We start from the raw sequence: 16,853 nt of genomic DNA on the forward strand, positions 1-16,853 counted from the left end.
ATGTTGACTGGAATTCTCTCTTTCAAATTCTAAAGATGGCAGGGGTAAAATACAGGGAGCGAATGGCTATTTACAATTTGTACAGAAACCAGATGGCAGTTATAAGAGTCGAGGGGCATGAAAGGGAAGCAGTGGTTGGGAAGGGAGTGAGACAGTGTTGTAGCCTCTCCCCAATGTTATTCAATCTGTATATTGAGCAAGCAGTAAAGGAAACAAAAGAAAAATTCGGAGTAGGTATTAAAATCCGTGGAGAAGAAATAAAAACTTTGAGGTTTGCCGATGACATTGTAATTCTGCCAGAGAGAGCAAAGGACTTGGAAGAGCAGTTGAACGGAATGGACAGTGTCTTGAAAGGAGGGTATAAGATGAACATCAACAAAAGCAAAATGAGGATAATGGAATGTAGTTGAATTAAGTCAGGTGATGCTGAGGGAATTAGATTAGGAAATGAGACACTTAAAGTGGTAAAGGAGTTTTGCTATTTGGGGAGCAAAATAACTGATGATTGTTGAAGTAGAGAGGATATAAAATGTAGACTGGCAATGGCAAGGAAAGCTTTTCTGAAGAACAGAAATTTGTTAACATCGAGTATAGATTTAAATGCCAGGAAGTCGTTTCTGAAAGTATTTGCATGGAGTGTAGCCATGTATGAATGTGAAACATGGATGATAAATAGTTTGGACAAGAAGAGAATAGAAGCTTTCGAAATGTGGTGCTACAGAAGAATGTTGAAGATTAGATGGGAAGATCACATAACTAATGAGGAGGTATTGAACAGAATTGGGGAGAAGAGGAGTTTGTGGCACAACTTGACAAGAAGAAGGGACCATTTAGTAGGACATGTTCTGAGGCATCAAGGGATCACAAATTTAGCATTGGAGGGCAGCGTGGAGGGTAAAAGTCGTAGAGGGAGACCAAGAGATGAATACACTAAGCAGATGTAGGTTGCAGTAAGTACTGGGAGATGAAGAAGCTTGCACAGGATAGAGTAGCATGGAGAGCTGCATCAAACCAGTCTCAGGACTGAAGACAACAACAACAACTCCTTCACTCTTTTCTGATGAAGCAATCATGGGTTGCGAAAGCTTGAATATTTGTGTGTGTGTGTGTGTGTGTGTGTGTGTGTGTGTGTGTGTGTGTGTGTGTGTGTGTGTGTGTTGTCTCTGCTATTTGGTGAGTACCAACTATTCTTTTCATTTATTGACCATATGATTCGTAACATCTCTTGCATGGAATGGTTGGAAGATATGTTAAAATGATTGTCCATTGATTCACTACTATGAGCAAGTACAAATTAATGACTGAACACAATAAGCATTTGGTCACTGTGTCTCCCCACAATGATCTGCTGACTCTGCTTAATCCTATGGCAGAAAAATCGTGTGAATTATCCAGTTGGGAGGAGCTAAATTTAAAATAATTACAAAAGTTCTAAACAAGTATCACATTCCATTACAATAAAACCAATAGACAAAAATATAACTCCCAACAGAGAATTTACAAAGATGTCTGCTTGCTAAGAGAGAGAAAGACAAAGTAAGAGAGACTAACTCACACTCCTTTTAAAAAACAAGAGAACATTTTTCCCTACTCTATTCTGTTTCAGCAACAGGCCATTTCAATATTACTGATCATCAGTAAGTCTCTACTTACTTGTTTCACAATACAATTATTATTATACACAGAGATTATTATAGACAAAACAACTGTGCAGGAGACTAGTGCTTTACAAACATTAATGAAAATATATGCTTCCTCCAATGAGGAACACTTTAGTAGTCACTGAAAAATGCTGTTGGCATAACAGGAACTGCATCAAAGAACCTTCTTTTTTTAACTAAAAACAATTTTTTGTTCTCTGAGAAAAACATTTTCACTATAAACAACTATCTTATGGAAACTCTGAAAACACTTCCCTATCTTTAGCTGCTCAACTATGTGGTCAAAAAATGGCTTTACCCAAACCATCATGCTACTGTCAAATATGGAAGCTTGTAATTTCTATATTCAGAGCTAATGTTAATAGTATAAGACTTCGATTATGTCATTTAAGTCTGTTCATTAAATTGTTCCAGTGATTTGATTTTGTATCTACTAATTACATAATAATATATGTATATGTTTCCAGGTTGATGAATCTGAAGATGATAACATATATGAAGCACCTCTGGGACGCATTCTTGCTCTAAACAAACCAGAGTGGGCTTATGTCATGATTGGATGTATAGCATCAGCCCTTGTTGGCACAAGTTTTCCAATGTTTGCAGTATTGTTCGGAGAAGTTTATGCAGTAAGTTCATAGAAGCTTTTTACACTAATTTCTTTTTGTTTGTGTAATTTTGGTTTGTTCAATGATTTGAGCTTTTCATTTTCAGATCTTGTCTCTTCCTGATTCAGATTATGTAACAGCACAAACTAAAGTGTATGCAATTTACTTTTTGGGCATTGGTGTTATTGCTGGTGTTGGCAGTTTCTTCCAGGTGAGAGAGTTTTAACAAAAAAGTAAACAGTTTTTCCTCTTGTGAATAATCAAAGGAATGAAGGGAACAAATGGCAATATGATTGTGATGTGCCTGTCTGGGCACATAAATCTTAATGCTTCAACTCTACAGTCAGTTTTATCTGTAGTCCTTCCATAATATATATTGCACCAAAGATCTTCCATTACTATATTCACCATTTTATGGTAAATTTATATGCTATCAGAACAAAGAACACATAATGCAAATGATAAAAATATTCAGCAGAAAAAACATGGGAATACACCCACTCACCTGCAGGTGATTGATGGATGGTGCACTGACATCATAAAAGCTTAGAAAATTGTGCTAGCTTTCTAGTGTCCTTTTCATGCTTTCAATACACTCTTTTAGATGCATACATGGGTGTCAAGATGCACACACTTGTGGCCACATCAAAACTGTCTATATATGAATGGTTGCCTGAGGAGAAGGGCACAGGGAGACAGAAAAGGAGTGTGGCAACTTAGAAGTGGGAACATGTGTGTTGGTATTATTGACAGAGGCAAAAGTATGGACACACAGAAAGAGAGAGAGAGGAAAGGAAGTACAATGTTCAGAGAGGAGAGGAATTGTTTGCAAATATCAAGAAGGGAAGGGTGAGAGTAAAGAGTTGGCAAGTAGGATGTGGATTTAGGCATGGGAGAGTGCAATTTGAAAGACGTGCTAGAGGAACAATTCTTGTCGCACAATTCAGATGAGCTTGTGTTTTCTGATAGGCTTCAAATGTTATGGATACTGAAGCTCCTGTCTAAGTCATTGAAATTGGGCTGAGCAGCATTTTCAGCAACAGGGTTGCTGAATTTGTAGCTTACCACAGTTTGAAAGGAGCTACTCATGAAGGTAGAGAGATTCCTAGTTGTCATACATAAAAAACTGCGCTAGAACTGGAGCATAGAAGGTAGATGGAGTGGCTGCTTTCATGTGCTACTGCCATTTATAGGTCAAGAATTGCTTGTGGTTGAGCTGCAGTAGGAACTGGTGGTTGTGTGTATTGGACAGGATTTACATTTGGATTGCCCAGAGGGAAATTATCACCATCACAAAGGAACATGAAGAGGGGTAGCATAAGGATATACTAAGAAATTGTGATGGTGAAGTGGGTGTGACAAAACTACTCTGGGGATCATTTAATGTAGAAAGGGTCACCATTGTCAAAATAGAAACACCATTGATTGTTGATTTGTTTAATATGCACAGTTGTTTTATTGTGGAGCTGCCATTGAGGTAGAGATATGCACCCAGATGAGCAGCTCATTGATTGGAGAAGGATCGGTGAAATAGATTTGAGATGTTGAGGTTCTGGAGTAAAGAGCAGAGGCTACATTTTCCATTAGTCCCCATAATGATGTAAACAATGAATCTGAACCAGATTATTTGTTTAAGGTAGCATGCAAGCAATCATGATAGTTCAGCTCATTTGTTTGTAAACTTGACTTTCAAAAGAGAAATAACTATGGATAAGAATTTTATTGGCCACAAGAATTAGAAAGAAGTTTTAGGTTTGGTGAATATTCTACAGAGATAAGTTCTGGTAGATAGTGATCTATGAAAACAGCACCATGTCAGTCATGGATGTTGGCTTAGTGCAGCACAGCATACGCAGTTTCCACCAAGGAATTTGGCAACAATGGGACAGAAACTGTAGAAAGGCATTGGAGGAAGCAATTACTGAACTGGATGTAGGAAGAGATATTGCCAATAATTGCTTGGTGAGGCTGGTCAACCAAATCAGAGGCTCTTTCAGTGGGAGTATTATAACCAACCACATTTGTGACAATCAGAAAGCGGATGACTGCAGTTGGATTTTGGAGCATGAAAACAGATAAAAAGTGGCTATAAGAGGTTTGCCAACAGGAAAAGAGTTGATAAACATGAAACATTTTTCCAACACTTTGAAATTTATCTCCCAATATACTCACTAATTCAAGGAGTTCCTGGTTTTAATAAAAGCTATTGTCAGTTGTATTATGAGATACACAACGATAAACCAAAACGTAAAATAACATTGAGAGGGAAATAATAATGAGGAGGACCTACCTGTTTTGAGGTCTTCCAAACAGATAGGGCCCTCTCATCCTGGGGCTATAGTGACCTGTCCTTCCTTTTTAACCTTTTGCAAACAATACCTTTTTGCTCCTGAAGAAGGAACTATTAATTTTTAAAACTAAGATAGTGCTGTTTATTTTTATATGTGACAATCAGCTGTAGTGATATTTTATCTGGTCAGCAATTCTATCTTATAATAATACACATCAAAAAAGTCAATGACTCCATGTTATAGAATATGGTATAGTTACATACAAAGAATAAATTGTAGAATCTCAATAGGCTACAAAAGGCTAATAAATAGATAATACAATGTCAATTCACTTAGATCACAATGAAAACATTGTATATGCATAATAAGCTTATCTTGATTGAACAAGGTTAGGTAATTTCAGTGCAACACCTGTTTCTGCTTCATACATCATCTTCAATTATTGTCCACTATGTGACTGCTAGTTGCTTTAAATAATTTTTTATATAATTCAAGTCAGCTCAATTGAAATTAACATTCAGATGATGCATATTTATCGTTATTGGTCACATCAATGATAACCAACTTGTAGAGAGCATGAAAAAATTAAGTATGAGTCTAATGTTTACGGTTGCATTCATTAGAAATCAAGACACCACTGTTTAATGAGTCATATATCAACTTTCTTACTTCCTGCCATTGTTCTGTGAATGTGACAAGTCTTAGAAAATGGTGTTGTGGTCGCTTCCTGCTCATCGACTTGTTCCCTCTTACTTATGCATGCAGGAGTGTATGGCTAGTTGTGACTTAGTATGAAATTTGAGTGCATGGACTGGGCAAAAAGACTGATTGTCTGGATCAGATGACCTGTGATAAAGCTGTGTTTCGTGAGCCTGTGGAGGGTCTGAGATGAAAATTAAGTGTTGCAGTGTATACAGTTACAACTATTCCCCATTAGACGAAGAGTGATGTCTGGAAAAAGTTCAGTGCTATAGATAACACTTCAAATGAAAAACATATTAAGTTTGTTCAGTGGAAAACAAGGGAAAAACGAGAGAGATGAAAAGGAAGAAAGATTGTATTCTTGTTTATTCCACCTCCACCATGAGGAACAATATTTTCTCCATCAAATGAAAACTGAGTGCTGAACATCACTGTTTTACCCCCGTAACCAAAATGAATGCAATTTCTCCGTTATTTTGGTCATGGTAACTTGTATTTATGTAGCATTTCTGGAACTTTTTTGAAAACTGCTGTAAATTTATTTTAATAACTAATCACCATTTAGAAAATATGCTTCATCCTCATGCCTGTTTACTTTTATTGTTGCCGCAGACTCAGTAATGTGTCAAAAGTCTTTGTATGTTGATGCCATTGTTAGACATTCTCTAAACAGAGATTAAATATTAAAATAAATTTAAAAGAGTCTTCAAAAAAACTTTTATGTATACATGATGCACACAAACATATGTGTGTATGTGTATGTAATGTACATACAGATACATTCATATCTACATACCTATAGGCACACATATGAGGGGGGGATGCAAAAATAATTGGAATTTTTGTTATTTTGCATTTTTATTGAACTCTACATTCACAATACTTTAGCCCTTTCACAGTACTGTCCATGTGCATTAATGCACTTCTCCTAATCTTTTTCCACTGCTGAAAACAATTCTGGAACTCCTGTAGCAGAATCCTGTTCAAAGCCTTTGGCATGTTTTATTTGACATCATCCACATCACAAGATGCTTTCAGAGGCTGCTTCATCCATATGACCAAAAAAAAAGAAAGTCAGACAGATCCAGATTGTATGAGTAGAGTGGATGAGGCACAAGCACCAAGTTGATTTTTGCCATAAACTATTGGATCATCAGGGCCGTGAGGGCTGGAACATTGTCTTGGTGGAGCAACCAGTTCCATTTCTCCACAAATCTGGCTGTTTTCATCGCTTACGCCCCCATAATCTTTGTAATACATCCAGACAAAAATGTTGGTTTACTGTTTCTCCTGGTGGAATGAAATCCTTGTGGACAATGCTATTGACATAAAAAAGGAAAACAAATCAACATTGTTTTCACATTGGATCAACTTGATATGCTTTCTAAAATCAAGGTGACTTTTGAATTTTCCACTGGCTCAATGCTTGCATTGATTCTGGGTCCTATCGGTAGCACCAATTCTCACTGCCAGCCAGAATTCTTTTAAGAATAGTTGGATTTTTCTACACTTCATTCTTCAAGTTGTGGCAAATATTCACGTGGTTTTCTTCTTTGGTCATCTGTGAGCAAGTGAGGAACAGATTTTGCAGATACACATCTCACGTGCAAATCTTTGGTTAAAATTCGCTGGACTGTGCACCATAACATTTTTGTTTCCTCAGAAATTTCGTCCAAGTCCTTTGATGATCTTCATCAATTGCAAGATTGATTATGGCAATGTTTCTGCCTGTCGAAGGATGACCAGGGAGGCATGCCAGATTTCAAATGAGACAATCTTTTATAGAACTGTGATTTCCTCAAAGCATCATCCTTAAAGGCTTCCTGAAACATTCCAGTAGTCTCAGCTGCAGTTTTCCTGAAAAGAAAAGAAAATTTCATACAGGCTCTTTTTTGCTCTTTCTTTTTGGTTATGCCATTAATCACAGAAAGACTGAAACATGAACGCAAACAACAGACAGCAGCATCTTAATTACAGGAAGTAGCAAATAAAACTTTGAAAATGATATTAAGACCATCACAGAGAAGATAGTACAGTACTTTGATGCAAACAGTTTGATTATAAATCTGGAAAAAAACTTTTGTAATGGATATTTTCATGACCCAGAATAGGACACCAGCTAATCCTCCTATAGAAATAAGTGGACAAAAAATTGAGAAAACAGGGAGTACAAAATTTATCGGTATATGGATTCAACAAAACAAGAAATGGGATACACACGTGGACTATGTGAACAAAAAATTGAGCAAAACATGTTTTGTAATGAGAGTAATAAGAAACTGTATATCTGATGGTAATCTCAGGACCATATATTTTGCTTACATTCATTCAATATTGAAATATGGTGTAGTTTTTGGGGAAATTGTGGAGCTAGTCAGAAGTCATTTAAATTGCAGAAAAAGATTATTAGATTAATGGGAGGGTTAGATCAAAGATCACCATGAAAGCCACTATTTAGGAAAAATAAAATACTATCACTTCCACGTATTTATAGACTTGAAAATGTAATTATTATAAAAGAAAAACTAAACAGCAGCAGTCCAAGCATCACCCGTAATGAATCTGTACATAGCTACCACAAAAGACAAATAAATGATGTACATGTACAACAGACAAACACAGTGCTATTACAGGAAGGCATACTCCACTCTGGCATCAAATTGCACAATGCACTACCCAAATCCACAAAAACAATAATGGACTTAAGCAAGTTCAAATCAACTGTGAAGGATCACTTGGTAGAGCACTGCTTCTATACAGTAAGGGAATACCTAGAAAAATGAAACTTCACTGATTAAGACTGTTTTTATAAAATGTGTATAGTAAGAAAATATTGTATAACTTTATCTTTTGTTAAAATATGTCTGAAAAAAAGAAGAAAATCAAGACATGTGTATTGTAATGAATGAATGGTCCAATATCTTTTGGACACTGTACAGTCCTAGATTCACAGGACCAATAAATAAATAACCACCACAAACAAACCACTTGCTCCAACTGACACCACCTTACTGAGTGATGTGGGAGACTCCAAAGTAACACCACTTAGTGACACAACATGTAACTACAAAACAACCGTGCACAACAATTTGATTCTAACTATTTTTGGGTCCTCCTTCATATGTACACATATACATTCATGCATACATATATACATACATACATACATACATACATATACACACATAAATACATATATAAAGGGTGAACCAGAACTACACTGACAAACTTTCAAGGGTTGTTCAGGGATACCATCTGAGTATTTTAGTGTGAGATGCCTATAGTCTCGGATAGCTCATCACAGAGTTATTGCATGTTTTCCCCCATTTAGATTTTTATTGTACTGAAAACAGTGCACAACTGTCAACAGTATGCATTGTGCCTTGTTTCCATTCAATTACCATACCTGCTGTTGACATTAGTAGTACCCATTTCACCCTTTGCCTTCAGGCTTGCATTCAGTACTGTTCAGTTCTATCTTCCATTTGTTTCTCCAGCAGTGGTAGTTGTACATTAACAGTGATACACAGCAGTATGGGTAGGTTTGCTGATGAACAATTGGTCAATGTGCACTTTGTGTATGGGTTCACTGAATGCACTCAAGAGCTGTACAATGACACTTTGTTGAGTTGTTCCTGCAGCAACAACAAAACAAATCATAGTACAATGTTTCATCTGAGGGTTGTTGAATTACTCAGTGTTGTGTGTTGTACTTTTTGATTTCTGCATGTTACAGTCTTCTTCACTGTTGTGACGACTTTTTCACAGAAACAAGGGTAATTGCTATAACAGATTGAGTCAGTTATAATTACATTATTACTCTGTAATGAGTCTCTAATCAATCAGTCATGGTATTGATATGTATTAATTGCCATGCTCAATGATTGTGTATGTAATGGCAATGCCACAAGTTCTCAGTTATACTTGCAGACTCATATACTCACTCTGATTTCGACACTGGTATTGCCCACTTGTACCTGACAACAGTTTCAAGTGACAAGTTTTCAGTTAAATGGGTAGCAGTGGAGACTTGAAGGTCAAATCTCTGAGCATACAGAGATAGCAAGTTTAGATATGATGCCATAAGACCCACTGGAGCTCATTTCTCACCTCTACCAACATGCAGATAATATGATACACAGTTATGTCAAGGTATTCCAATAAGACACAAAGACTTCAAGAAATTGTTAAACAAATAACCATTCATAATAATACAGATGACTGTTTTTACAGAATTTTACTAATACTCACTGACTTATCTACATTATGCATTGGAGTTTGAACCATGACTCACTGTAGCATTGTCCACAGAGCCTATTTAAAGATTGACTTCAAAAGGTTTTTACAAAACAGTAAAATACGGAGCTATTACATACCCAGTAGTAATATAAAAGACTGGAATGAAAGGTAATGCACACACACTTTTGTCAATAAAGTTATTTTGTTTAACTGCTGACAGTGTGTCTTTAAAATGACATAAATATCAGTTCTGTTTTTCTGGATATTCCAGAGTGTACTTTTATTACAATATTTTACAAAGCTCACCGAGAAATTTCTAGAAACTCGCATTTTACATTTGGTACATTTCATTAACTGGATTGTATTCTAGTAGACATATACATTTGCAAGTACATCAAAGTTGGAGTTACAATACAGTACTAGCACTGAGATTTTGAAAAGACTACATTTTATGGTTCAAACGCACAGGCATTATTATGGGACAAAACAAGAGTTTGGAATAAAAATGTCTAGAATTACAACAGTTTCGTACAAGGTAAAATGTTCTTTGTAAAGATGGAAATGAGGGCTTTCAAACAAGATATGTCACTCTTGAGCCAACTTCCATAATTGAGTGGTCAGTGTACATGGCTCCCATGCCAAGGACCAAGGTTTTGTTCCCAGTACTCCCAAGGATTTTTTCTTGGTGGGAGGATTGGAACAGGTGCACTCAGTCTCATCATGCCAATTTGGGAGCTGTATTAAAATAGTACATAGAAATCTTCATTTCCATTTATTAGCAGAAGTAACTTTTGTTTGTTTCTTAATAACTAATTTTTGTGTGCTAATTGTGTAGAAATCCATTAATTGGAGCTGTTTATTTATGTACATAATGACCAATGCAAGGCATTGGTCATTGAACAGTTTATTCTTTAATTTTTGCATCTTTGTAATGACTCTATGTAACTGTTTTATGAAGTACATGTTGCTGTCGTGTAAACTCTCAGATGACATTTAAAGTAAGATAATGTTTTGCTATCCATAGATGTAGTGGAGTGGCAGACAAGCACATTGAAAAAAGAGTGATATATCATGATTTATTCATTTTCCCTCTCTCTTATCTTTTATTTTCTTAAGGCATGTGTTGGTGAATGTAGTCTACCAGACTATTAAATTTGGCAAAACCAGTAAGCACTGTAATTCAATGTTGTGGTTTTTTTTTTTTAATAGACATTCAATGTTTTTTTTTCAGTTGATACTAGAAGTATATTTTAAAATCTATTGCAGAACTACATGTTTGGAATTGCTGGAGTGAAACTTACAAGCCGTCTGCGTGTAAACACTTTTCAGTCTATGCTTAATCAGGAAATTGCTTGGTATGATGATGAGAAGAACAGAGTTGGAATTCTTTCAGCAAGGCTGTCTGGGGATGCATCTAGTGTTCAAGGAGTAAGTAAAATACATAATGTTAACTGAAAGTTTTAGAGCTATAGAGATATTTGCCAGTACAGTGCCAGAAGAAGAAAAAGTTACATACACAGCTGTGTAGCTGATGTAACTTTGACACAAATAGTAGTGAAATACACAGCTATGCAACTCTCTAAGATTTTATTAATGGAAAGAAAATGTCAATCATACAGAAGTAGTTTTTCAACAGAAATTATAGGTTTTCCTCCTTGCAGATTTCTTCTGTATCACAGAGGGATTCTTGAATAGACATAAAGTAAATGATTATGAACTTTTAATAATGAACATTCAGCCATATAAACACATTGCTTAAAGAAGTATGCGAAATATTTGTTCACCAAATAGCAGAAGCATAGAATTGTTATCAGGCACACACAAAAAAAGAATGAAAATTACTAGCTTTCAGAATAGCTCCTCTACACACACACACACACACACACACACACACACACACACACACAACACAACACAACACAACACAACACTTGCCCATACATTGTGCTGGCACAGTTTAGGGGCACAGGTGTCTATGTGTATATGCATAAGGGTGTATGATTTGTGTGTGTGTGTGTGTGTGGGTGTGTGTGTGTGTGTGTACTCTAGCTCAACAAAGAATTTATTCAGAAAACTAGGAAGTTTTCTTTCTCTTTTGTGTATGCCTGTCGATAACTCAATGCTTTTGCTATTCGGTGAGCACTTTCCGTTGCTCCTAAATTATTTACATTCTACCAGAACTTTCCACTGTATAAAATATTTGTTCAGTTGACACATTCTTTATCATGACATTCATTGTCAATGTGATATGAAAAACAGATAAGTTCTTTGTACGGCACTGGCTGTGTGTATAGATGAGAGAGACATTTTTACTAAAATTAAAAAAAAGAGCAAAATCTTGTGAAATTTTCTGATTTTTTGTCTGAGGTGATTGGTTGAATGTCCTTACCTCTAATTTATCACCATCCTGGAATTCCTAATATCATGCTCCAGTAAACTGAAATCTTTTATTAGCAAGACTGATGAAATGTGTCTTCAGAATATACACCCAAATAAAACATGCAGAGAGTGGCTGCAGGTAAAGGTGTTTGAAATAACATACATGTCATTTCTTTCTGTCCCTCAACTTCTGTTATTTCATTTCCTACTATGAGTACTCACATTGTGCATTAATTATATTAGGCTCTTGGTATCCTAAGAATCTGTTATATCAAATATGCATCTAATACATTTTGACACACAAACTAGCTGAAATATAATCAGCAGCAAGGTGCATCTGTCTGACACTGTTAAAACAAATAGAACAACTTGGAATTTACTTCTTTCCATAAAATTAGTTTTGTCTCATTGTAAACATATTATACACAGCAGTTAATTAATGCACAACTAATCTAGAATAATGGCCCCACATTAAAAATATCATTTCAGATCTGCTCAATGATACTATTAATTGTCTTGAGAAGATGTAATTCTAAGGACTGCTAATAGACACGATTTTTTTTTTAAAAAAAACTATTCCTATCTTTCAGAACTGTTAGTTACTTCCTTATGGAAGACAGAGGCCAAGGCTAAGCAAGGTTTGGAAAGAGAGGTAGGTCACTCTCACACCAGGTTGAGGTAGGAGGTGTGGGAGTGGGTTGTGTGGGTAGGGGGCAGGGGGAGGGGGGGCACCTGTTAAGATGAACTAACAGTATCAAAGTAGAGTATAGTCTTTAACTACTTTTGAAACCTACCTACCAGCAGTACTTGTAATTTTGCTTGTTGAAGATAAGTAATGGCTGATCATTTTGTCTCCTTGTAGTTTTACGTATTTCTAAAGTGAAGTTTTCTTTTACACTTATAATTCAACCATCAAATACAGCCTAACAAATGAACACGAAATACTTCAAAGTACAAAAAAGCATCAGTCAGCAACATCAAAAGGAGCACAAATAGAAAGAACACTGACACAGACTTTACAAAGAGTACAATCAGTTCCCCACTACTTAGCAAAAGATTTTTTATTTCACAGTCAAATGAAGAAAAGCAGAACAATATAAAGAATACTTAATACAGTGTGGTCATGTGTCAGACTCCAATTACAACAGATTTTCTACAACACAGGAGTCATTGGACTGAAAATAACTTTGAAGATATGAACAAAAATATTCAACAAAACAAGAAGCTGAACTGTTCCTGAATGAAACATGACAAGATGTACAACGCCTTAATGGGCATGGGCTAAATGAAGCAGAATTTTGCACTCTAAGAAAATTAGCGATCTACAAGACACTGAATATTGTAAATGTATAAACCTTCCAGAATTTTGTGTGTATACAGGTCCTCAAGTGTTAATATTGCAACCTTTCTGAAAAAGCTAGCAAAATTGTTACTGTAGTTTAAAATGAAGGAAGTTATAATATGTTGAGACCACAAAAAAACTCAAAAACAGAAGTAAAGCAAGACAAGAGAGAAATCAGGATTATCAGTCTACAGAATATCAATATTTTAAAAATAATGACTGAAACAATGCAAGTATAAATGAGAAGTATGATGCATTTTTTGACACACTAATGCCTCATTTTCATGCAGTCTTCATCAAAATTACCTGTCATAATAAGCAAGGATTACCAAAGCAATAATCTGATGTAGAAAACAACCAAAATTGCAAAATTCAGTTCAGTGATTGATTTTGGGTATCTGGTCATCAATTAAATAAAAAGAACTCAGTTTTGCAACTTTGGCTGTTTTCTATATCAAACTGGTTAACACAAGTTGCTGTCCTGTCATTAACCAACATGCTGGAAACCCAAAAAACCAAAACAATTGTTGAACTTGGGGCTAAAAGGAAGGAACTCAGAGAAGGAGAGAATCTGGAGAAATACAAACAGTATCAGATGAAGTACAAGCAGTTAATAAGGTAGTAGGACATGTAAATTGATATTGACAGCTTACTCTTTACCGCTTTTGTTACTGTTATTGTTACTCTGTGGTTATTATGTGCTTATGTGTGTGTAATCAGAGTAGTACACTGATTTTCACAAAGCTTTCAGCATAATTCAATTAAAACACTCAACAGAAGGTTATGGGTCCAGAACCAGGTGTGAAATCAGTGTTTTATAACTGTTAAATAATGGAATTCATGTGCAAAAATCCAGAGTTGGTCCATAAGTCATATGTGTGCTGATTACCTTCTTATTTTCATCAGTTGATCATTCATGTATGCAGGCTACCATTCATGTCATACGTTCAGCTCTAAAAATGAGTTGAACAGCTTCATCTGGACTCCCAGTAGTTGAAAATTTCATCAGACAAGAAAATTATTTGATGTTGACATTTACCATGAAGGTGCTCTTAGTCCAGGACAACCATTGGATGTTATAGAGAACTCTCCTTTGGATCTGATGAAACTGAATGCTTCTTGGAAGAAAAGAGACATAAAAGCACAAACCCGGGTTGTACTCATCATGGACAAGACAAATTATTCTCATATAAGAGACACAAATATGGCACCAGAAGCTTGGACGGCCCTGGAAAAAGCATTTGAAGACTCTGGATGCATATGTAGACTGGGCTTACTTAGAACATTAATTATAACCAAGATACATACATGCAAGTTGGTAAATGATTATTGTGATGAAATCACAATTACCACATTTATGTTAAATGAAATGAAGTTCCCAGTGAGTGAAGAGTGAAAAGGAACTTTGCTCCTGGCTGGATTACCTGATCATTATCAACATTTGGTTACGGCACTTGAAAACAGTGGCACATATATCACCAGAGATTCTATTGAAGTAAAAGTACTACAAGACGTTAAACCTGAAGACATAAATGGAAATGAAGAATTTCATCAAAAAAAGTTTTGCGTCACCCCGGTTCCCAGAATTCCTGAAGATAGACATTGACTGTGGATTTTGTATCACAGACACAGCCCCTTTGATTCTTCAGAGATGTCACTGAACACACTCGAAGATGTAAACAACCATGCATGAGCAGCGCCTATTAGACAGAGGGAGTCCGACAGCCAATTAGTTCCAATCATTCCACCAGGAAGGAGGTACACGGCTCACATTGTCTGTAGTTCAACCATGCCTAGATGATCACATCCACATTGTTACTTTGTGCCAGGAAGGGCTCTCAACAAGGGAAGTGTCCAAGTGTCTCGGAGTGAACCAAAGTGATGTTGTCCGGACATAGAGGAGATACAGACAGAGAGGAACTGTTGATGACATGCCCTGCTCAGGCAGCCCAAGGGCAACTACTGCAGTGGATGACCACTACCTACAGATTATGGCTCGGAGGAACCCTGAAAGCAATGCCACCATGTTGAATAATGCTTTTCATGCAGCCACAGGACATCGTGTTACAACTCAAACTGCGTGCAAAAGGCTGCATTATGTGCAACTTCACTCCCGACATCAATGGCTAGGTCCATCTTTGCAACAATGACATTATGCAGCACGGTACAGGTGGACCCAAAAACATGCCAAATGGACCGCTTGGGATTGGCATCATTTTCTCTTCACCATTGAGTGTCGCATATGCCTTAACCAGACAATTGTCAGAGACATGTTTGGAGGCAACCTGGTCAGGCTGAACGCCCTTAGACACACTGTCCAGTGAGTGCAGCAAGGTGGAGGTTCCCTGCTGTTTTGAGGTGGCATTGTGTGTGGCCGACGTACGTCGCTGGTGGTAATGGAAGGTGCCGTAACGGCTGTACGATACGTGAATGCCACCCTCCACTGATAGTGCAACGATATTGGCAGCATATTGATGAGGCATTCGTCATCATGGATGACATTTCGCACCTCCATCGTGCACATCTAGTGAATGAACACCTTCAGGGTAACAACATCGCTCGACTAAAGTGGTCAGCGTGTTCTCTAGATGTGAACCCTATCAAACATGCCTGGGATAGGTTGAAAAGGGCTGTTTATGGACGACGTGACCAACCAACCAATCTGAGGGATCTACGCCGAATCAGTGTTGAGGAGTGGGACAGTCTGGATCAACAGTGCCTTGATGAACTTGTGGATAGTATGCCATGACGAATACAGGCATGCATCGATGCAAGAGGATGTGCTACTGGGCATTAGAAGTACCAGTGTGTACAGCAATCTGGATCACCACCTCTGAAGATCCCTCTGTGCAACATGCAATGTGTGGTTTTTGTGAGCAATAAAAAGGGTGGAAATGATGTTTATGTTGATCTCTATTCCAATTTTCTGTACAGGTTCTGGAACACTCGGAACCGAGGTGATGCAAAACTTTTTTTGATGTGTGTGTGTAAATATGCAGAGTCATAGAAATAAAAGCTACAGCAACAACAAACCCAATCATATTGCTAAATATTGTTCTAGGAAGAGTGAAAAAAGAGAAAGGTCATAAAAAATGATAAAGATAATTTAACCAGAAAACAGTCTGAACTCAAGAAAGCCTTTCTTATACAGATTCTACACAGTGTCTGAAAGGGAGAAGTGGTATTTATATTCTTGTGCTTCCATGCACATCAGTAATGATGGAGGAAAGGTTCATAACATGAAGCCATGTAATGGCTCTGTGATCAGTGCGCGAGGTGATGGTTTAGCAGCAAAGACACCTGGAAATGTTGATCTTACCTTCTGTACTAGTGATAAAACAATGGAAATAGAAGCATCTGATATCATTCAGATACCAGACTCAGCCATGGATTTCCTCTCAGTTAGTAAACTTGTAAGTAAAGGGCATAAAGTGATGTTTAACAAAAAGGTAGATTCATCTACGATGCAGGAGGAGAACTAGTTGCCAAAGCATCAACTAAGAATGGCATTTGTTGTTTGAATTCAAGTGAACTGAAACAGTGCTACTACACAAAAGGTAATGGAGTCCTATGGCATCACAGGCTTGGACATATGAATCACAGAAGCATGCTGAAATTGGCAAAGGTTTCA

At 36.8% G+C, this 16,853-nt stretch overlaps 1 protein-coding gene across 3 annotated transcripts in view; it reads left to right on the forward strand.

The window, feature by feature from the left end:
* The window catches only part of LOC126094500 (multidrug resistance protein homolog 49-like), a 365,113-nt gene that overhangs the window by 267,134 nt on the left and 81,126 nt on the right, over positions 1 to 16,853 (forward strand). For all 3 annotated transcript variants that reach the window (XM_049908909.1, XM_049908910.1, XM_049908912.1), the window contains exons 15-17: positions 2,129 to 2,290; positions 2,376 to 2,480; positions 10,768 to 10,929. In XM_049908909.1, the coding sequence (XP_049764866.1) occupies positions 2,129 to 2,290; positions 2,376 to 2,480; positions 10,768 to 10,929 (429 nt within the window). The remainder of the gene's footprint in view (positions 1 to 2,128; positions 2,291 to 2,375; positions 2,481 to 10,767; positions 10,930 to 16,853) is intronic.

The sequence above is a fragment of the Schistocerca cancellata genome, chromosome 8 (assembly GCF_023864275.1).
Source record: "Schistocerca cancellata isolate TAMUIC-IGC-003103 chromosome 8, iqSchCanc2.1, whole genome shotgun sequence".
NCBI classification, from domain to species: Eukaryota; Metazoa; Arthropoda; class Insecta; order Orthoptera; family Acrididae; genus Schistocerca; species Schistocerca cancellata.